The sequence below is a fragment of the Larimichthys crocea genome, chromosome III (assembly GCF_000972845.2).
Source record: "Larimichthys crocea isolate SSNF chromosome III, L_crocea_2.0, whole genome shotgun sequence".
In the NCBI taxonomy this organism is placed as follows: Eukaryota; Metazoa; Chordata; class Actinopteri; family Sciaenidae; genus Larimichthys; species Larimichthys crocea.
In genome coordinates, this window is record NC_040013.1 from 516,677 (window position 1) to 540,651 (window position 23,975).

The 23,975-nt window shown below is 42.6% G+C and overlaps 1 protein-coding gene across 2 annotated transcripts in view; it reads right to left on the reverse strand.

Annotated features, from left to right (window-relative positions):
- arid3c (AT rich interactive domain 3C (BRIGHT-like)) overlaps window positions 1-13,191 on the reverse strand; it is a 66,930-nt gene extending 53,739 nt beyond the window's left edge. For both annotated transcript variants that reach the window (XM_027278545.1, XM_027278544.1), the window contains exons 1-2: window positions 12,723-13,191; window positions 11,779-12,420 (exon numbers count right to left, since the gene is read on the reverse strand). In XM_027278545.1, coding sequence (XP_027134346.1) covers window positions 11,779-12,420; window positions 12,723-12,761 — 681 coding nt within the window. In that variant the 5' untranslated portion in view covers window positions 12,762-13,191. The remainder of the gene's footprint in view (window positions 1-11,778; window positions 12,421-12,722) is intronic.
- Between the last annotated feature and the right edge of the window lie 10,784 nt (window positions 13,192-23,975).

Consider the following 23,975-nt stretch of genomic DNA (forward strand, 5'->3'; position numbering starts at 1 on the left):
AAATGAAGCTGTCATATTAGCATGACAGGCCTCACTGAGGGAATGGATGGATGGGGAAGAATTACTAAGAGCATACTGCAGACCTTTGTCTTCCACTCCTAATGGACACGACACCCCCTCCACACATTAATGTGTGGTGGTGTTCTGATGCATTTCAAACATTCGTGGAGTAACGAGGCAAAAAGCACAATACAATTCGTGGACAGTACAGACACAGCGTAAGCACGAGTTACTGTGTTATCACTTCACATAGCTCATGTTATACACCTGAGCAGATACACCACCTACACCACCTGGTAACTAGGAAGTTTCCTGCATTAACGTCTCAAGGATTATGCAAATGAGCGACAATTTGCCTGTAAATTTGCTTCTATAACACAATGGACAGTGGAAAGTTTGCTTACCCCAACTCAGCCTGCCTCCTGCCCTGCCTCCATCTAAACTGATGACAGGTGACTGACTTTTTTTAACCACAAATCATTTCTATAGTAAAACATTAAAAATCCAACATTCATTTATTCACCTATGTTCAGAGATGTATCTCATGAGCTTCTTTAGGAGAAACAAAGCCAAAATCAATTCACAATTTCCCTCTAGCACGCTGTCACACGGTACTGTTTGATCCAGAATCAAATAGCTGAGAGCTGTCAAAGAGTAAAAGACAAACAATAATCAAACATTGATATCATCACATCATCATAGTTAGCTTTCCTTACATCCAAAAGGTTGCTGTTGATTTTTATGTTTTAAGCTTATAGATTTAAACTGTGGTGACCTAGGGCTACAGCGGCTGAAATAAGTATTGTAACACGTCACCATTTTTTCTCAGTAAACACATTTCTGAAAGTGCTACTGACATGAAATTCACCAGATGTTGGTAACAACCAAAGTAAGCCATGCATACAAAGACACCAAAATAAATAATGAAATTAAGGTATGTGCAATAATGTGAAATTAAAGGTTTAAGTTAATCCAATAGCAAATCTCAAGTCCCAGCTCAGTGTTGAAGTTTGCACAGTTCAGTTTCACATAGTCAGAACATAATGCTAATTCATTTTCATTCAGATTTCGTGCAGTGCTGTAGTGGAAGCTCCTTCACCTTTGTAAAGGATTCGTAACCTGACACCATGCTCCGGCCTCCACTTTACGGCTTCTCTTGATTAGTGGCCTGGCTGAGGAAGCTCTCTCAGTGGAGTGTCACCTCACACTTCTCTATCAGCCAGAAAGGGTATTGTCTTTCCATCGGGCTGCAGTGGTGTGAGAGGAGGGCAGGAAACATGACCAGCAGCTATTGTTAGGCTGATGTCACTCACAGCAAATGAGTGCCCGCGTGCGTGTGTGTGTGAGTGTGTGTCAATGTGTGTTGTGGGGGGGTAATAGGCTCAAAACCACTGCCACTTCAATTTCCCAGCCTCCTCTGTGCCACCCTGAAGCCTCTGTAAGACTGAAGATATTTTAAAGGAAACATAAAGGAAAAAAAATAAAAATCAGCGTTGACAGATGCTGTGTGTGTTTGTAACATCAGATAAATATCACGGAAGAAAATCATAAATTGGAGAGTAAAACTTCACATAACTGTCTGAAAGATACTAATAAATAAGGTTAAAACATTTTTGGTATAATGATAATGCGACTTCTGTGACAGCTGTAGTCCACATTATATAATGAGCTTTTTCTTTGGTTCATACAAAAATGTTTATGCAGAAAAATATGTTTATTCTCAGATAATCTTCTATTGGTTTAGTGGTCAAACTGAATTCCAGGCTACATTCCATCTCATGCAATAATTTATACACTCTGTGTATACATTTTTTATTTGGCCTTTTCAAGCTTTTATTTTGATAGAGACAGCTAAAGAGTGACAGGAATGTGGAGACAGAGAGATGGAGAATGACATGTGGGAAAGAGTCGCAGGTCGGATTCAAACCCTGGGCTTCCACAGCAAGGACTGATCCTTTGTACACGGGGCGGCTGCTCTTCATACACACTGTTTCTATAAGTTGTGCTGTGTATCATTGGAGATTCAGTCAAACAACCCCCCTAACCCTAAAGATACTTTTTGGGATGTTTTTAATTTAATAAAAGCACTTTCTCCATTTAACTAGAGAGTTAAGTTCTAATTTCTACAAACTACAAATGCTACAACTTGCAACAAGTCAAGGGAGCCAAAGTCCGACCAGTTGTCCTACTGTAGCTGAGTGATAGAATCCGTAACCAGAGCCACAGATATCTCTAAGGAACTGAGGTCAAGTCCTCTGTGTCAGGGAGTTTCAACAAATGAGATGGGTGCAAATAAATTATTTGAGTATAAACCTTCTATTTTAGGTAAATGAATACAGGATTCATTATTTCCTTATCTGGATTTTGTCTGCCTTTGTAGAGAAATGTATAAACAATGCATTATTTAAATAAAGTCTCCAGTGAGCAGATTAACACAGAGGTTAATTAACACCAGATCTTTGTGGCCCATTGGCCTGGATGGATCAGGGCAGACAGGTCCAGATTACCGTCAATCTGGAGCCATGGCAGAAGCACTGAGACCAGGTCGCTAAGCTGCACACGTCTGCTTCACTATCCGACATCTGAGTATATGGGAGAGCAGAGCACTGATTCAGAGAGGCCCCTCAGGCTTCAATAGGAATGTAATAGCATGCATTATGTGCACACACCTGCACAAACACATTAATCTATGACAGGGAGGTACAACACATGGAAGCGGTGTGTGTATCTCTTTCTGTGCAAGTCAGCTAGATGCCATTTTTGCATTTACGTACACCCCCACCACTAAAATACATGTCATACCAGTTCACATTTCAATCCTTCCTGGGTTTCAACTGAACTCTCCAAAATTCACCTCTGACATCTCCTGACCAGGACTCAAACAGCATTCATTAAGCAGTATTTTGCTTTTAAAAACTTTCCCTGCTTTTCCACTCTGTCGTGTGTGTTGTGCAAAACTATTGGAAAAGTGCAGTGAGAGAGGGAAGGCTGGAGCAAAAAAGGTGCACAACCCGAGAAACAAGAATGAAAGCCACCCAGACCAATGAACCCAGGGTTCATTTCAACCAGTGTCCGCAGCACAGGGAGCCGATGTGAAACCATAACTTCCAGATTCTTTTACTTCTGGAGAAGAACCTGAATTTAAACTCACAATGACATTTCTAAGAAACTAACTACTAAAAATCCAGCTAAACTGCATAATGAACATATGATATTGATATATAACATTTCTATTTTTAGCAGCTTTTAGCAAACATCTCTAACAAGCTCAAGGCCATCTCGGGTTAAATGCCACCAGTTACACAGTTTGATGCTGCACTCATGTCTCGTGTCGTGCCAAAGTTCCACTTATTACCAGTTTAGGATTGAACATCCAAGTAGTAACTCCAAGTTTCCAGAGACCTCCGATAATGTCTGACTTGACTCCTAGTTCTTTTACAGTGTTTTTGCCTACACTGAAGCAACTTTAAGTTACGCTCTTCTAAGATATATGTCTTTCTTTTTGCGTCTAGAGCTTCACTCTACACAACGATTTTGACATTTGAAGGATGTTTTTGCATTCATGCTGCTGGAAGTGAAACTTTTCTATTTACTTATAAGAAACCTATTTTAAGAGCAGGTATGGAGCAAGTATGATTTGTAATGTCACAAATAGTTTGGAGGCCAAGCCTGGTCTAATATTCAACTTCCAAGAGTGTGATGTGGAAATTTGAAGCCTCCAGCACACATACACTGACAATGGACTCTATAGTGAAGTAAGAAACACCTGTCGTCAACTTATATTTAGAGAGTCTGGATTTTATGACGACAACTACTTTATACCATGTGTGCTGCTGATCTTTAAGGGGAATTTTAAAGAAATAATTAAGGTTGTACCTTCCCATTGTGGACACACTGACAGGACAGAAGTGACACCTCAAAGAGCTCATCATACAAGAACCAACTCAGCAGCAACCACAGATCTTACTCGGTGCACCGCAGAGACCTTGACACACAAACACAGACTTTTATGGCAGCAATCTAATCTGCGAGCTTGGCGTTCGACTATCAATGATTACTCAATCTTGTTAGTGCAGAGCAGCTACCCAGGTGGCACATGCAAATCTCTAGCCATTGACTTTACAGCTTTTGATTACATACATTGGGTCAAAAAAGATGCTGAATGGCCATTATAGTGAATGCAAATGAGGCTGAAGGTCACGTATATTGAAGAATCAGTGTTATCTGTAGCCTTTGCAGGAGGGGACTGATCTGTGTTCATGGTTCAGTGGCTTATACATTCAGATTTTCCTAGAAAAAGATAAAAAAGAAAATAAATGACATGGCCACAACAGTATTTTAGATGCTTCAGGAAAAAAATAGTACAGTAAAGAATCTGAAGTCTGCACTACTGTGCCCTTTCCCCATAGAAACTTTTCCAGGGACACAGCAGCCTTTTTTAGGAACATGGCAACCCTGACCAAAGGAACTGGGATCTAAATTTAGTTTCTGGACTGTAGATACTGGTCCCAATAAACTCCCTGCTCTGGAGATAGTACTGCTTGTACTTTTTTCAATTCATATTTGTGGTTATTTAGAGTGACTTTTAGTTTCCTGAATTCACACTCAACTTTAACAACAACAAATGCAGAAATGTTCACTGTGGATCATTTTACCCAGCTGAGCCAAAGAATGGCTATAAAATTAAAATAAATGGAACCCAATGGTTTGCCCTGAAGATGTCAAAAACTCAACTCAAAAATCTAAAACTTGCTGAAAAAATTGTCAGCATTAACATGAACTATACTTGGATAAATCATGCAAAGCCTCTTCTACAGCTAGGGTCAATGAGCTCTACCAATAACTTGGATCTATAACGGAGTGTTCCAAATTTAAATTGATTGCAAACACAAAAATAAAAAGCCAATAAAAAGATGAAAATGGATGCAAATGTGAATTTGCTTGGAGTGGCGCAAGTTGAGGTGTATAAGCATCCACGCAAGTTGAAAATGTAGTTTAGCATGAGCAAACATTGACTTATCCCAAAGGTCTAAAGCAAGTATTGTTCAGGGTGAATAAATGGGGCCTGCTGACGTACTCGGCCATCATGTGTGCTAATGAGCATTAAAACTGAGCTAAAGATCATCACTTTAATATGACCAGTTGAATTTTTCAAATTACATCTTGTTTTATCTTGTTTCACATTGTCCCCTTATAGAGAACCTGCAAGTTCAACCCTTAAGGCCCCTCAAGCCCCCTTTAACTGACATGGAGCGCTGCACCAGTATACTGCGTTACACTACATTACTCCTATAACAATGTCAGCAGCGACAGCATGATGTACAAAGATCTGACAACTGATATACACATGCATTCAATCAAAAGATAACACGTTGGCATGGTAATTCTGAGGACCACCACCCCCAACAATGGCAGGATGGAAAAAGTGAGTCAGAGACGTGGCAGTGAGGCAATGTTTGCCCAACAGTCAGATCTCATAAACAGAGAGGGGGGCTTTTGCAAGCAGCTGCAGAAATTCCAGGCTGCTGCGATTAAAAAGTAACACCCACATTGAGGGTGGGGAGGGTGTTTGAACAAGCTAACCCTGCCTCTGTTTTAATGAAAAGAGAGGAGCCATTCGCAGTAAAAACAAGTACGTCTCAATGGCACATTGTGCCAAGCCCACATTTCACTGCATGCCGACTCCGTGGTCCCTTCACACAGCGATACAGAATGAAAATGTCTCTGGTGGCTCCGCAAAAGAATCAGGTCGTGTATGTTTGCGTGAGTGTGTGCTTGTGAGGAGGGAGCGGGGGTCACGGGATCAATGTCCTACTGATACCAGGGTTCCTGCAAGTTTCATCAACAGAATTAAGATGTTTCAATGCTACTCTGAGTGGAAAAAAGTTCACTTTGAACACTGGGAAATACCATTAAGTGCAAATTTTGGTTGCATGACAACACACACAATCTCACACACACACTTCAGATCCTCCTTCCCCTCTTCCCACTTCTTCTATTTTCCTTTTACAGCCTATCCCAACCCCCCTTTGAATCCATGTGGCAACCCACCATATAACTGTAATGGCATACAGTGAAAGAATCCAGGAATGTCATTAAAGCATTTCCAGTGACGGAGCACATGTTAACGTGAGGTACAGCTGTTAGATGAATACATGGAGCCAAAGATCCTGGCAGGAGTCCGGGGCCCCACACACTCTGGCTATTGAGTATATGGCTATATGAGTAAAAAAAACATCTAGCTCTTAGCCATATGGATAATTTGAAGTAATATGTTTTACAGGAGCTTTATGAGATTGGACTGAGTTTCCACATCCCAGGCAGAATGTTGACACAAGAGTTAGGGTGCAGCAGCAGCAGCAGCATGTGTCTCTTTCAAAGCAGGTCTCCCTGTCAGGTTTTATGGTCACGTTAAAGTGGGTGGTGCTGGGTTGGAGGGGGAGGAGTCCGATTGGAGGGCTGATTGTTTTTCAAGGCAAGCCCTGTGATAAATGGCTGAAAACATGCCAATGATTTTGCATTTTTTAGTCATCTGACTACATTTCACTGTATTCTGTAAAACACTGGTAACCATTCCCTTCCATTCATCTATGAAACTCTGGCAGAACAACAACTGCTTGTGGTTTGAATTAACTGACTACAGTGCTGATCAGATGCACAAAAAGAAAACAGAAGTGTAACATTTTGTCTTAGTCTGCATTGTAAATTTATGCTCACACATTTTTTTTGCATTTTGATTTAGGTGCAAAGACTGTGTGTTACGAAAGTAACCACTTCTTGGAACAAGAACATGACCATATAGTCCATCTCTATATTTGATAATCCTCATCAACAATAGATACTGTTGGGGAAATAAATTACTCAGGTGGTGTCTGCCTCAAAAATGCAGTCAGGCAAAGGACATCAGAATGCATGTACAGAATGCATTCAAAAGTTGTCGGCAAAAATGTCATATGAGGACATATGATATATTTGTAGTTTAAAACCAAAAGTGCTCATTTGAAGAGTTGTCATAAAGTCATTTTTTTCTTTTATTTATCCCTTCACTGTTAGAGTTCATCTATGTGTGGCTATAATCTGTATTACTGGACTACAAAGAAGATAAGGTTTTCAGGCCAACGCAGGCAGGGAGCAGAGGCAGCATTGTGCCAGAACCGGAGCTGGGCAAGCAGGCAATGTAACATAACTCAGCAGCATCAATGGACATAATGACAGAGGACAGGAGACCAAAGAGAATGTTGACGGAGGAAGTTAAGAAGAGAAAAGGAGAGAGTGAGCGAGCAAGAAGCCGCTGGACCAGAGTAAATGTGGGACTGACTTTTAGTGGTTGGTGAGAGCTTGGTGAAATAAAAGGCTGAAAGACAGACACCGAGCTGGGCTGACTGCTGTTGGACTGTCAGTAATATTAGCTGCTGCTGTGTCTGCTGTTGGTGACCTTGTTGATGTTTGGCTGTTGTGCAGCTGTCCATATTTACCACAGTGGTATTATACTCTGAAACTGGCAGCACTAAATTGCAGAAATACTGATTTGTACACAATGCCGCTTTAACACTAATATTTGATTTGGTACAGATTTGACAAATGTAAGCCACAATCATCATTTTGTACATTACTGTTATTTTATTGAAACAACTAAATCAATCTGCCACAGATGTGTCATTTATATTTGTGGTTTCCTTTCAAATCAATCTGTTTCAGGAATTCTACAAACTTTTATATTTCTCTGCCTCTTTGCTTATTTTAAGAAAATGTGCCTTAAATGGCTTACTAGTGTTCCTAAATGACGCGAGAAGATGGATATTTTTGCAATGTGGATGATTTGAGTGGCAGAGGTAGGGGAGGGAAATCATACACCACTACAGCTGGAGCTCCCTCCTCCTCCTCTTTTCTATAGATGTTGGAAAAACAAGTTGGAAGAGGTACAATCCACAAAAAGGAGTGGCTGCCCAAACAGTTCATTAAATGGAATTATTCACTCAGGAAAATGTCATGTCTAATGCTTCAGAAACAGCTTTGCTGTCTGTCTCTGAGATTTTGAGCAATAACACACAACAGGGGACTGATTATAAATTAGTTTTAAGGTCAAATCAACATGCTGACATAGACCACACAAATGATTTTCACAGGTAATCTAGTCTCATATAGTCCAGTAAAAGGCAGAGATTTCCCTTATAGTACAGTAGTACTAGTAATAGTGCAATCCTCATAACACAGCCGAACATTCAGCTGGCAGCTTCTAACTTCAATGTTCAAACATGAACTGCTCATTACCTCTGCTACAGAGGTAATGTTTTCAGTCCATCTGCTTATATGTTTGTTAGCAGGATATCTCAAAACAGTGCTATGAAGTGGTGATGAAGTTTGGTGAAGAGTTAAGCCAGTTAAGGAACAAGTTATTTATTTTTAGTGTGGATCCAGGAAATCTTAAAGAATTTCCTAACTTCACAAGTTAGGGCATGTCATGTCATTTCAAGTTTTTCTCATTGCTGACAGAAAATCAGGCACACATATTGCAGATTGTCTACATCTACATATCACAAAAAACAAAAGACACAACAAGATGTCCTCCAAATACAAACAATGCACCAAAAAAGAAACATCACAGAAACTTCAAGAAAAATGCTCTACCAATCCAAAGCATATTTGTATAGTTTCTTTCTGTCAGACAAAAGACTGAACATCTTGATGAGGGTTGGTGGACAACAACTGAAATATTTAATCATTTGATCCCTGAGAAAGTCTGATACGGTGTATTTTAAAATCTATAATAATGTTGTCAATAAACTAAACCAAATACTGACATGAATATACGAATGAGACAAAGAAATTCAGAAATACAGAGAACGACAGATCATGTACAAAAGTTAAAAGTGTAATGTATTTTAGTTTAATTTTTGGATTGGATTTATGTTTTGATGTATAAATGTATGTGTGAATTGTCTCAGCATTTTTGTCCTGTATGTGTTTTTTCAGATGATCTTGACTAAAATACATTATCATTAACATAAAACATTTTTGCACAGTTTAGCAGATTTTTTAAACGATAAACACACACGTGTTTTTTAGATACTCTCCTTCCAGACAGTGTTTTCTGTTTCATGACAGAATCAACTTGCAGAGACTTGAAACCACAGTGAGTAATTCACCACAATGAACATCATGTCTGCTTAAACTGTTGTTGGAGGTACACTATTTTTCTGTGGTAAAGCAGTGCACACTCTTCACATCTACCTGCACATCAGCTGCACGGCTTGGAAAACACGGTTCAGAGTTGGGTCCTTCAAACAGCACACATGTGCTGTGAATGTATAACTGGATCAACAACCACAGAAAATATCCACTTGTATGTTATTGTTCTGTAACAGTTTTTGTCTCTTCCACTTTACTATGATGCCTGTTTATATAAATGCCAGCAGGCTCACATATCCGTGCCAACAACATGCTTGTAAATAATGTGTGTGTCATAGAGGAAAAGCTGAGTCTGTAACAGCGCACAATTTTGTCTCTGTTTCGTAATAGTTTGGCACCGAGCCGGCTTGTAACTACACACACACACACACACACCCACACACACACACTGCCAGACAGGGAGATCCCAGCATTTTTGGGCGGGAGCCAGGCTGGAATACCACCAGGTCCAGTTTCCTGCATTTCCTGAGCCGCTGCCAAAACTACACGCAACAGCTCTCTCCCTCTCTCCCTCTCTCTCTTTCTCTCCCTCTATCTCTCTCTCTCTCCGCTCAGCATCTTTGGCAGTCATTGCCAAAAAAATTATTTTATGTTTAACTGTCTCGTGGCTTTAGATTCAGCTGTACACTGTCTCCTTAAAAAGCTAAAATAAGTTTTACTAGCTGCCTGTCACTGTTCTTTGAACTAAATATTTGGATTGTGCTTACCTTTTAATTCCATTTAAAACTGCTTGAAAATGTCAACGAAAAAAATATCTAAAGCAAAAAAATGTTAAGAAATTAAAGCTTTTTTTTTTTGTCATGATAAATATATAAGTACATTTATATATATACATACATGGCATGCCATGACTCCCATGTTGTTCCTGAGGTCTACCAAAGTGATTTAGGAGCTACTGTAGACACCGGCTGGTCCCTTTTGGTTCAGATCAGATTAAAACTTCTCCGCCTCAGTGGGGCCTTTTTATATTTAGCACACATCTTGTTCCTATTTCCAAAGATGCATTTACTGCCTTCAAATGTGGTTTTGTTTTGCAGCTTTCAGCATGCTTAGTATGCTGGCTCCACTCTGTCTGCCTAGCAGCCATAAGCATCCTTTTATTGTCCCATGACCATTACACTGAATGACTACATACAAATGACCCCCACAATAACTGCACATCCTGAGGAATCTTTGAAGTGAATAGCCTGATTTTACATGGAGCATGCACGCATGCCCACATGAAACTTGTCTTAATGAAATTAAAAGTTGTTTTTTTTTCAGTAAAAAAGTAAAGGCTTTATGGTGACAATAAGAGGTGTATAGACTTTAAATCCATCTGCTGTGCTGTTCATGAGATCTAATAACAAGGTACACTTACATCATATCTACTGATGGTAAATGTCAAGCAAGATATCCACTCAAATGAATATGAAGTGACACACATAACCTACAATAAGCGTAATCTAGGGGCACCATTAATGAATCATAGATACGTAGAGAAACAAGAAGTCGGATGGCGAGCCTTCTCTCTACAGGCTCATCTCACCATCTTCCACACATAATTCTCTCTGTATTGAGGCTATTGGTTTCAGGCCCTATTTAAATTGCATTTCCATGCATTGAGCTGCTTTAATGTGCAGCACTAATGCAGTCACTAATGTACACACACATTTAGGGAAGTCTGTAAATGATCCATCATAAATAAAAGATGACATGGAGCATCCACAATCACTCAGAGAGTATAGATCTGCCTGTTGCAGGCTGGAAATATAAAGACAACCGTATATCAATCAGATAACTTACTGTCATTAACTAGCCGCTAACAAAACAAGGAGGCTGTTTAGGAGAAATGCCCTCAATAAATGTTCAATGCAATGAAACATATGCACACTAATAACATTACATATAATGATGAATGGTTAGCAAACATTTAAACTTAATGCTGAGACATTAATAAAAAAGAAAACTGAAAAACAGTTTCTATCTATTCTATCTAATCTATTTATTAATAACTAATAATAACTTAAGCATTTATTTATCTATTACCAATATTTGTAACATAATTATTACCTAATAGAAATAAAGCCTATTTAACAACCAAGAACATTAATGGTTCATAACTGAATTAATGCACTTTATAGCAGGTAACAATGACAACGTTTAGTTTGTTGTTCATAAATCCTGAAGGTGTCCAAAAGAGATTTTTTCACAGCCTGGCAACTAAAAAGTTCTTTTAATGAATCAACTGCTCTAAAACATTAGTAAATGACTCATCATCCATTAATAAGATATTAGTTACATATTATACCGCTTTATAAATGATGCTTGTTAGAGTTCCAACTTGTCCAGAAGACCTAGTCTCAATTTTCAACTTTTTAAAGCAACATTAGATCAACTTAGTTAAAACTGACGCAGTAACAGCAGTATCAACCATGATGTGCAGTACACAAAAAGAAAAGGGAACTGATTCAAATGACTCGCTGATAAGTTAAATTATTGAATGTCTTCTCTGTTATTGTCAAAACCTTCTCAGATTCGCTAAAAGAAGAACACACACTGTGTTGTTTTGCACGGGGTGAAGTGTTCAGTGGGTCAGTGCTGTCTTACCTGCTTGAACTGCTCCTCATACGTCCATTCGTGGTGCTGGGACTGGGGATGTGCCGATGGAGACTCTGCGCGGCGGGCGAAGGCCGCCGGGACTCTGGCCATGAGGTGCATCGGTGCGCTCTGTGGAGGCAGACAGGCTCCCTGGAGCGAGGACTGTCGGTGTTGGTAGTGGTTCAACTCGACATCGTCTTCGCCCTCCTCCTCTTCATTCATGATTCCGTGCTCATCCGTGTCATCCTCCTCCTCGTCCCGCTCCTTGTCGTCGCTGCCCGGTCTGGGGGAGTCCCCGTCTTCGTCGGCTCTGCAGACCTCCATGTGTGGGAGCGTCACTCCGGAGGACGAGTTGGCAACTCCGGCGGCCAGGGCGCCTCGCATCGCCGCCTGGTAGTGGCGGAAAGCCAGAGCTTGTTGGTGTATCTGGGACTCTACCATGGAGCGGAGATCTTTCTCTGTCTCCGCCTGTCGGAGCTTCTCCTCCAGGGCCAGCCGCGCTGCCTGTTGCCGCTGCAGGTTCTCCATGACCGCCTCGAGCTTCATGCCGCCGCTGCCGGGCTGGTGGGACTGGGCGCCGGGGAACGGGCTGTGGGAGGAGGCGGAGGGGGCTTGGAGCGGAACGCTGCTGGCGGACGAGAAAGAGCCTTGCTGCGAGGAGACGAGAGGATGGTCGATTACCAGGAGTACTTTATAAGATTAAAACACATGCTCCACCAATTAGCCTCATTACACACAGCGAGGCAGTTCAGCTCTCTGACTCTGAAGTGGAATATCAAGAGGATAACCTGCGAAACATTTCACATTAACACGGAGGCGATCGAACATGAAAAACTTGCACTAAGTTGTTAGCACACCGTCAAACTACTCAGACACTGAAGAGCATTGAAAACAGAAGAGCACATCAGCTGCTGGGTCTAATAACCCAGCTGAAGTCAACCCTGGACGCTTACCAAAGCAGATTTAGTTGCTATAGTTGTGTTATCAACCATGCTTCTCTCCGTCAGATGCGCCGAAATATTATCAACAGGATCGCAAGAGTCTTCCTTCAGTCCTGGTAACGCTCCGCGTTCAACATCCAGACATGTAGGTCTCGGTAGTTGGCTGAGTAAATACTTGAAATGTGTCTAGTGTTGAATGGTGGATCCCCGAGCTGCTTTTGGCAACAAGTGGCAACTGTAGTGAGAATGACCTCTGGAGGCAGAGATCAACCCTCCTGTTCCATCTGCAAACAACACGTCAATACTGAGAAATACAGTCAGTGTGAAGGCCGGCACACTCAGCCACCGACCGGAGACCGGCTGTCTGCTCACACGGAACTTAATGAGACCTCACTCCTTCTGTAATGAATGAATTCATTTCAAATGTCATTAAATGATTACAGGAATCATTATTTACTCTGTCATACCCCAACACATGAAAACGGATTAAAAAAAAAAATCTACATCATGATTATTGAAACTGTGTCTCATTTGTACATTAAATATTACAATATACTGTACAGAGATACAGGTCTGTGAAGTGACATTTAGAAACCTGATCTGCTTCAGCTTTCATTGTTATATAATAATAAGAAATGATAAGACTGATTTATTTCTATTAAAATGTATGATATTCATACATTTTTAATTGTTTGGATGTTTTTCAAGACTGATGTCCACTGTCATCTGTGTACTACTCTGATGTGTGTGTTCAGTACTACTATTATTATTATAATTATTATTATTATTATTATTATTATTAATTATTATTATTATCATCATTATTATTATTATTATTAGATTCAACCTTATTGTCATTGCAAAACAAAACAACAACAGTGAGGTTCAGTGTAATGTACATATGTGTAGGGATGTATAAATAATAATGCAGATATGAATATGAATATGTCAGTAAGATACAGTATGAACTGTCTGGACAGAGTGGAATAAATAGACTATAAGATATATACAGCTATAACAGCAGAGTATGTAAGTAAGAATTTTTTAGACATAATCTGTGTAATAATGTATTTTCCGTGCAGTTTTGTTGAAACTGAACTAATCCTACTTCCTACAAATGAAGGGACTTCACTTCACCACATTGATGCAAGATCATGTAAAACTTCAATATTGCCGGGAAGCAGTCCTGTTTGTTGATCTTCAGCATGAATACACCCAGACGGAGAGATACCTCTTCAGCACCTTCTGTCACATCGGCTGACCCTACTGGAACCCTGAGAGCTTCTACTGTATGATGATGAGCACTATATTCACCTCGGAGGGCACAACATGACGACCCAGCTTGTTGTATCTTGTGTATGCTTAGAGATGGAGAAAAAAAAGCACACTGCTCCTCCATTCACAGCTGATGTTGCATGGTTAGATCCTCAGCACTGAGATCACACCTGCTACAGCCACCTTTACTGCTGCCAGGTCCTAAAAACATCTAATCCAGCAGCTGTCTATGTGCACTCTTCTGGTGGTATTTCTGTGATTCATAATGATATCCACAAGAAGGTTGCTAAATTACTAAATCATATATTCACTTAACAAAATGCTGTTTTAAGTGAAGAACTATTACAATTTATGTCAGTGTCTGCGTCGCAGTGTGAACATAATTTCTGCAAACCCTGCAATTGGCTGCTATTTACCACAGTGAGCCTACAATTTAGGCTTACTGTGATGTAGGATATATCATTTGACTGAAGCAAATCAATTCACAACAGCAGGGTCAGCGCTGGTTTGGTAATCTATGCTGAAAATAAAAACAGAGAAGAGTTGTTTCCTCTGGGAACTCTATAGACCTGTACATGGTACTTGGTTGCTGGTGGGCAGTCAGGTTCTAGAGGTTCTAAAAGGTCTCTGGTTACACTGTGGTAGTTCAATATGGAATAAATCATCCTTCACGTATTTCTACATGACGTGTCCCAGAAAAAAAAGAAAGCTACACAGCCAGAGGGTCATCCAAGGTCCCCAGATCTTTAACTTAGGGAAGGCAAAGGGCATCACAGATCCTCGTAGGTTTTAACTACAGTATGATTTATCCAGTTTGCTAATTAATTATAGGATTAACCTTTATGTCATCAGTTTGTCAAAGGTTTATGTGAGTTTGTGCACAGCAATGTTAGATGAGTTCTAAGTTTTAGAGTATCAGCAAAGTTCTGAAGAAGAAAAATGTGTGAAAGGGTGAGGTAGAATAATAAGACAGTACATGCCCAGCTGATGATGAATTCCTACATTATTTTACTGTAAAAGAATATTTTGACAGTCTCTAGCAGGCCTGAGTGTGAGCAGGTATATGTGTCAAAGGACTGACTGGTGGACTGATACTGTGCTGTATAACACCGCTATCTAGTGGCAGATCAGAAGACTTCACTAGAGCAGCTGAAACCTCCAGAGACGACAGTCCAGACTGAGGCAGTGTGTCACACTTCATTCATACGCAGACCCGGAGGCAAGATCCATTTTGTGAATTAAAAAACAAATAAGAGTTTTTGTATCTTTCCTTTCACTCTCCTGTCCATCTTTTCCCCACAGACATTTTCTTACAGCACTGTTCAGAACAAATGTTGTATTTTTACTCTATAGCTGTTATTATTCACTGCCCAACGGGCAGACAGCATGGTCTTAATATACATGTAATAAGTACGTTTTGGTGGAAATACAGTTACTGGTATGTGATGCATCTTTATGAAAATCATCACTGATCAAGCTAGCAAATGATCCATGTTTTTATCTAAAAATTCAATGGTAGACAAAGGAGAGAAAAAGCAGAGCAGATGTGGAGATCAATAATGATTATTGATATTGACCAGCTACTTGTAAATAGGAACATAAAAACACTGGGCTGGTAGACAGGATGGCCAAGTCTGTTTCGTGCAGACTGGAGGATCGAACAGACGATCAAATGTTTAGTGGATGACCCACACTACCTCCTGAGCCACAGCCGCCCACATGACAATATTCAGTCATGGTTGTAACACCACCAACTGGCAACAGATAATGAACTTGTAGCAGGCTGACCTCAAATCTGGCCAGAAAAGCCTTGAAGGAGCAGTGTATAGGATTTCCTGGCATCTAGTGGTGTAGTAGACTGTAACCCCTTTGCCCAGAGTTGTCAAGTCCACTCAAACAGAGAGTAAGTCATGAGCAAGACCAGACTGTATCAAAACTGTGACAAGACCAAGACTTTTAGGGGTTGAGACCAAGTCTAGGCCAAGACCAAGGGATGGTTCTTGTGATTTTTTTCCATGCTGCAGCTGTGGCGACGTGGCAAATTTCACAGTTTCAACATGAAGAAGAAGGAGAAATCTCAAGGTATTAATGCATCATGGGTGGATCTTTTTATATCAATTGGTGTATGTATGTATGTTTGGTTTATCTGCATATTAAAAGTGGTGAAATTCACATTCAATAATCATAATCTATGTAGTGTAGTGTGTTCTTTTGTTTTTATCGTCTCAGTAGTTGTTGCCTCGTTCCCTCGTTCCCAGTCGTTCCCTCATCAGCCCATTCCTGTTTATAATCTCTTCATAAAGTTTGGAGCTATTGGTGATTTGAGGAGTGGCAGCTCTTGAGACAAATTCTCAGCGAGTTCCAGATGAAGGGTTATTGACCGACCCTGTACGCCTTGAGCCATGGAGAGGTTGACCCCTCCATCCTGTCAATGATTAACCTCCAGGGATTGTCGACTAAATCGCCAGGTGGAATCAATTTCTTCACAACTGTCACACACGGACCACTTCCACTAATGATGACAAGCTAATTAGCTGCCTCTCACTACAAGAGCATCAGCTCCTCAATCATTTATTTTGCCTTTTTTATTCTGAGAAGTAGAACAACTTTATTTTGTTTGCTCCTGCAAACAGGACAATGATTTGTTGGATAATAATATTCATATGTTTTCTTTAATGTAGTGAATGTTTTTTGTCACCACAGATTTAGACGTTTACACCACCATGTTTTCTCAAAGATATCAAACATGTCAGGCTGAATTTAAAGAGAAAGTAAGGACAGCTACTATATTTCAATTTAGTCAAATAATTCAACCATAAGAAAACATAAAAGTAAAAATGTTGGAAAATACTCCATACTAATACTAATCCATACTGTTAACTTGCAGAACTAGACAGGATAAAATCAAACATTTAATTAATTATGCATCAGTGCATCAGTTCTGTGTGTCAGATGGGTACACTTCTGATAACTGATGTCACTCTAGTTTTAATTTTGTTATTTACCTCATCCATGACGTCCACATGAATGGCCTTTTTTCTCTGCCAAATTAAATGAAGCTTCTGTAGCTGTCTCTTGGTCCATCTTGACCATTTTGACCATCTTGACTATTTTTAAGAAGTACAGGGATCAGAGATGAAACGAGCTTGTGTAGGACCCAAATGCAGCACAACAGCAAGGGATACTTAGTAATGTTCCTTATTGAGAAACTCACAGCAGGCGATATGGCAGGTGAGAGAGAGGGAATAAGTCCTGAGTTCAATCGGAGAGTCTGTGGCGACGAACTGGAGCAGGGGGACAGACTGCCCGGGGAAACCTCCAAACAGCCAGGGAAACAGGCAGACAGACACCAGAAACACTGAGGCAGAACTCGTGGTCAGGGACGAAAAGCTGAGGTGATTACCAGGGCAGAGACAGACGAGCAGGTCAAAGGCAGGCAGGGTCGGCAACGGGAGATCAGTCCGGACAAAACCCCTCGTCCTCAGATGAAGAGTCCATAGAGGACGATGGCGGGTCCACCTCGCTAGGGCCGGGGATGGGTGGGGCACCAGAGGTGCTCAGGCGGGGGTTATCAGTGGACGGGCGGATCCTGGAGGGCTGGTCTGGGTGCTGCCGGTGGAAGTCAGTATGAGCTGAGGGTCAAGGATGTAGCTGGCGGGGACCCACGACCTCTCCTCTGGACCATATCCCTCCCAGTCAACCAGGTACTGGATGCCCCTCCCACGGCGACGAGAGCGGATAAGCCGTCGCACCGTGTAGGCTGGGTCTCCATTGATAAGGCGAGGTGGCGGAGGAGTCGGGGTAGCAGGAATCAAGGGACTCTCCAGAACCGGCTTGATTTTTGAGACATGGAATGTGGGGTGTACTCGCATGGACCTGGGAAGCTTGAGGCGGACTGCAGCAGGGTTGATGACCTTCTGAATTTCGTAGGGGCCGATGAATTTGGGTGCCAGTTTCTTCGAGTCGACCTGGAGTGGTAGGTCCCGGGTTGACAACCACACCTTCTGTCCCACTTGGTATGCAGGAGCCGAGGTGCGGCGACGATTGGCCAAGGCTGTGTAACGGCCCACTGACTGCAGGAGAGTGGATCTGGCCTGGGACCAGGTGCGGCGACACCGGCGGATGAAAGCCTGTACAGAGGGGCAAGAAACCTCCCTCTCCTGGGCTGGAAATAGGGGTGGCTGGTATCCATAAGCACACTGGAACGGGGAGAGACCAGTGGAGGAGCTGAGGAGTGTGTTATGGGCATATTCTACCCAGAGCAACTGCTGTGACCAGGACGTGGGGTGACTGGAGACCATACACCGGAGAGCCACCTCCATCTCCTGGTTTTTCCACTCCGTCTGGCCGTTAGATTGAGGATGAAACCCGGATGACAGGCTGGCCGTGGCCCCGATGAGAGAGCAGAACTCTCTCCAAAAAACCGAGGAGAACTGCGGTCCTCGGTCAGAGACCACATCGACTGGAAGACCATGGAGCCGGAATATGTCCTGGAGGACCAGTTCAGCAGTCTCTTTGGCTGAAGGGAGCTTGGGCAGGGGAATGAAGTGGGCCATCTTGCTAAACCAGTCTACCACGGTAAGGATAGTGGTGTGTCCTTGAGATGGTGGTAGACCGGTCACAAAGTCCAGCGATATGTGGGACCAGGGACGATGGGGAACTGGAAGCGGGAGCAGGTGACCAGCAGGAGCCTGGTGGGAGGATTTGTTCCGGTTGCAGACAGGGCAGGCCTTGACAAACTCCTGGGTGTCCAGGTCCAGGGAGTCCCACCAGAACCGGCGCTGAAGAACCTCCTTGGTCCTCTGGATCCCTGGATGGCAGGTGAGGTGCGTGTTATGAGCCCACTGGAGCACCTCAGAACGGAGGTGGGCCGGGACGAAGAGCCGGTTGGGGGGACAGGCGCTGGGACCTGGTTGCTCCTCCAGCGCCGTCCTAACTCTCTCCTCAACCCCCCATGTAATGGCGGCGGCCAGGCGAGCAGAGGGAAGGATGGTGTCCGCTGCCGTGGAAACCTCTTCCTCTTCCTTCAGGAACTGGCGGGAGAGGGCGTCAGGCTTAACGTTGCGGGTACCCGGGCGACCATGGCAGAGGGGGCGTTTCTTGAGGGACAGTTCAGAGGTCGGACTCACCAGTACATCCCTCGCTACTGGTGAGACCTGGCTTTTGCTGGACACCTGGAGACGAAGTGTCCGTCTTGTCCACAGTACAGACATAGGTTGTGTCTTTGACGACGCTGGCGTTCCTCTGGTGACAGAGTGGTTCTGCCAACCTGCATAGGTTCTGAATCTCCCCTCTGAGGTTCAGGCCGGGAAGAGGATACCTCCGGTACTGCACGGAACTGGGAAGGAAGAGGATGCCCAAACCGTCCTTGCCGTCTCTCCTCCTGCCTGGCCTGGATGCGTCGGTCCACCCGCCGTGTGAGTTCGATGAGCTCATCCAATGTGGCAGGGAGATCATATGACACCAGCTCGTCCTTAACATACTCCTCAAGCCCCTGTAGGTAGGCGTCGCACTGGGCCTCGGTGTTCCATTTACTCTGGCGAGCCCTGGTGCGAAAGTCAATAGAGTAGTCAGCCACGGAGCGGTCCCCCTGGTGGAGGTTCAGGAGACCGCCCATAGCATCTGGACCCTGGGAAGGTGGGCCAAAAACCTTCCGGAGCTCAGCAGCGAAGTCTCTGAAGGAGCTGCAAGCAGGAGTTTGACGTTCCCATTCAGCGGTTCCCCACAGGCGGGCCCTCCCCGTGAGGCGAATGTGTGTGGCTGCAGGGCGAACAGGATAGAGCAGTTCGTAATAAACGGATTACAGATCTCTGGGTTCCCCGCATAACGTTCCGGAGCCCCAACTTGGGGTTCAGAAACTGGACCAGGTGGCGTTGGTTGGAGTACGGCAGCAGGCGCTGTTGCAGGTAGGTTCTGGCCCATATTCCGTGAGAGCACAGCAGTGAGCTGCTGGATCTGTGAAGCTAATGCCGCTAATGTCTGCTCCTGGTTAACGGCAGCCTGTTGTTGAGTGACAGTAGCCTGGAGTACCTCGGCTGCGGTGGAAGCAAGCAATGCCTCGTGTCGCTGGAGAATGTTCTCCACCCTCTCCAGGCGTAGCTCTGGCGAAGCGGTGTGTGCTGGGTCCATGCTGTGGCCAGATTGTACTGAAACGAGCTTGTGTAGGACCCAAATGCAGCACAACAGCAAGGGATACTTAGTACAGTTCTTTATTGAGGAACTCACAGCAGGCGATATGGCAGGTGAGAGAGAGGGAATAAGTCCTGAGTTCAATCGGAGAGTCTGTGGCGACGAACTGGAGCAGGGGGACAGACTGCCCGGGGAAACCTCCAAACAGCCAGGGAAACAGGCAGACAGACACCAGAAACACTGAGGCAGAACTCGTGGTCGGGGACGAAAAGCTGAGGTGATTACCAGGGCAGAGACAGACGAGCAGGTCAAAGGCAGGCAGGGTCGGCAACGGGAGATCAGTCCGGACAAAAGTGCTGGAAAGACTTGCATGACGCGAAGAACAATCTGGCAAAGAGTGTCTGGAGGTTTGGTGCTTAAATACAGGGTTGATTACTGAAGAGGAGCAGGTGTGGGAGGCGGGAGAAACCATGGTGACTGATGAGGAGGTGGGGCTGACAGGTGAGTGGAAAGTTACTGGGTGCAGGTAAGAGGGAAAAGCAGGCAGGGGACCGGAGTGGATTGTGACAAGAGAGGTGTTGGGTAGCACTAAGGGTTATGAGGTTATTTGTTTTTTTGTTTTTTTATTGTTTCTTTTCGTGCATGTGTGTATGTGTGTGTGTATGTGTGTATTGTATTAAGTGTATATGCAGGTTTTATTTTGTTTTGTTTTTTGTTTTGTTTTTTGTAATACAAAGTCAGGGTTATATTCTATTTATGTATAAGTATCAGGAATATTTAAACAGGTTGCAAGGAAGCTTGCTATTGTGACTCATTATTTAAAGAGAAGGGGTGGGAGTTTATAAGTTATTCTTCTTCTCACTCCTTTTTGAATATGTATTTCTATGTTTAAATGTTTTTGCCTTATTTTTATTTTCTGCATATTCAAAATAAACACTTCAATCAATCAATCAATCAATCAATCAATCAATCAATCAATCAATCAAACCATCCTGCAGCAGGACAATACAGCTTCAACTGTAAGATGTAATCAAACTGCATACTGCTCACTTTGATACAATAGCCTTGTGCAGCTCTGCACAAAGATGGGAACGACATGAGATCAATGGACTTGTTAGTTATTTCTATGCAATTTATGTAGTTTACATATTTTGTCAGTTTGTTTGTTTGCTGGGTTTAAAGGTTGCTTTAGGTGTGGCCACCAATTGAATGAGGCAGTAGTACAATCAAAGATGACAGAATACAAATTGCACAAATCAAATCAAATCAAATCAAATCAATTTTATTTGTATAGCCCAAAGTCACAAAGTACATTTGCCTCAGAGGGCTTTACAATCTGTACAGGGAGTGACACCCTCTGTCCTTAGACCCTCGGTTCCAGTGAGGAAAAACTTGCCCACAAAAACCTTTAACAGGGAAAAAAGGTGGAAGAAACCTCAGGAAGAGCCACAGAGGAGGGATCCCTCTCCCAGGACGGACAGACGTGCAATGGTACAATTACAATGAATGATAAAATGACAATGAATCACAATGAATGATAAAATGACCACAGTAGCAGATATGGTAGTAATAATGACAGTAAGAGAGAGAGAGGGTTTTCGGTAAGGGAGATGTGACTGCATCTTCAACCAATACCGTGCCTGGCTAGGCATAACCCTGGGTGGGGGGTGGAGTCCCCCGGCAGTCTAATCCTATGGCAGTATAACTAAGGGATGACCTGAGCCAGCCCTAACTATAGGCTTTATCAAAAAGGAAAGTCTTAAGTCTATTCTTAAAAGTGTTGACCGTGTCTGCCTCCTGAACCCAGAATGGTAGTTTGTTCCACAGAAGAGGAGCCTGATAGCTGAAAGCTCTGGCTCCCAATCTACTTTTGGAGACTATAGGAACCACAAGGAACCCAGCGTCCTGAGAGCGCAGTGTTCTAGAGGGGTAGTAAGGTATTATGAGCTCTTTTAGATATGATGGTGCCTGACCATGAAGAGCTTTGTAAGTAAGGAGAAGAATTTTAAATTCTATTCTAGATTTAATAGGTAGCCAATGCAAGGAAGCCAAAATGGGAGAGATGTGATCTCTGATCTTGGTTCCTGTCAGAACACGTGCAGCAGCATTCTGAATTAACTGCAAAGTCCTAAGAGACTTATTAGAGCAGCCTGATAACAAAGAGTTACAATAGTCCAGCCTTGAAGTAACAAATGCGTGGACTAGTTTTTCTGCATCCGCCTGAGAGACAATGCGTCTGATTTTAGCGATGTTACGTAAGTGGAAGAATGCAGTCCTCGAAATTTGTTTTATGTGGACGTTAAAGGACAAATCCTGATCAAAAACAACTCCAAGATTCTTTACAGTGGAGCTGGAGGCCAGGGTGATCCCATCTAAAGTAACTAAGTCTCTAGAAAGAGAGTTTCTGAGGTGTTTGGGTCCAATTACAAGAACTTCAGTTTTGTCTGAATTTAACATCAAAAAATTGTAGGTCATCCAACTTTTTATATCCTTAAGGCATGCTTGGAGTTTAGTTAACTGATTGGTTGCATCAGGCTTGATCGATAAATATAATTGGGTGTCGTCAGCATAACAATGAAAATTGATAGAGTGATTCCTAATAATGTTCCCTAAAGGAAGCACATATAAACTGAATAGAAGTGGTCCAAGTACAGAACCTTGTGGGACTCCATGACAAACTTTGGTCTGCATGGAGGATTCATCATTGACGTGAACAAACTGAGATCGATCTAAAAAGTACGATTTAAACCAGCTTAGGGCGGTTCCTTTGATGCCAATTCGATGTTCCAGTCTCTGTAAAAGAATTTGATGGTCAATGGTGTCAAATACGGCACTAAGATCTAACAGGACAAGTACAGAGATGAGTCCTTTGTCTGATGCCATTAGGAGGTCATTTGTAACTTTGACTAATGCGGTCTCTGTGCTATGATGCACTCTAAATCCTGACTGAAAATCCTCAAAGACAGGTTGACGGCTTAGCTGCAGAAATGATTAAAGTTATATTCACACAAATGGCAATAGTAACTTCAGGTACAGCAGGGAGGCTGTGACTTGTCTGTGCTCTAATCACTGTGTTGGAAACAGCTGGCCGCCATAGGCCAACACTTTTTTTTATTTTATTTATGTCACACATGTTCCACAGTGAGGTCACTGAAGACTGATCACTCCATTACTGTCAAAATAATTTAACTTGATTCAATAAAACAAGTTCATTACCCTTTAACAGCGTTAAGGAAAGAATAATAGTATGTAATAGGGTTATAATATTAGACAGGCCTCTGCAAATCAGCAGAAAAGCAGGACCCACCTACCTACACAAAAACAAAACACAACTGAATGTCATCAACTGGAGAAGTTTCATGGTAATGTCCATAGTAAAAAAATGTGTCCTATTCACCTGCAGTTGGGATATGTGGTGCAGTACATTTGCTGGTAACCTTGGGCAGCCTTTAGCTTTGTGAGAGCAGATAGGAGAGCAAAGGCTTATTCATCAATGGCCTGTGAACAAGGAGAGAGGAGATGCAAAGGCTGACATCTATCATGAACAACTCCTCTCGCCTCCTGCATGAGACTGTGGTGGGCTTAAATAACTCCTTCAGCAACAGACTGATACTCCCACCATGTAAAAAGCCACAGTTCCTACCGCAGTTCCTTCATTCCAACAGCTGTCGGACTCTTCGGCACCAGACGGCATCTTTAAAGGCCGTTTCCTCAGAATTGTTTTTTTTTTTCTCATACTAAACCTACTCGTTTTATTCCACTCTATATTCTGTTTTTTACAGTGGAGTTTGTTCATGTATACTTTTTACCTGATTTCTAGAACATATTAAAAACATGGCAACAGACATTTTCTTGTACTGT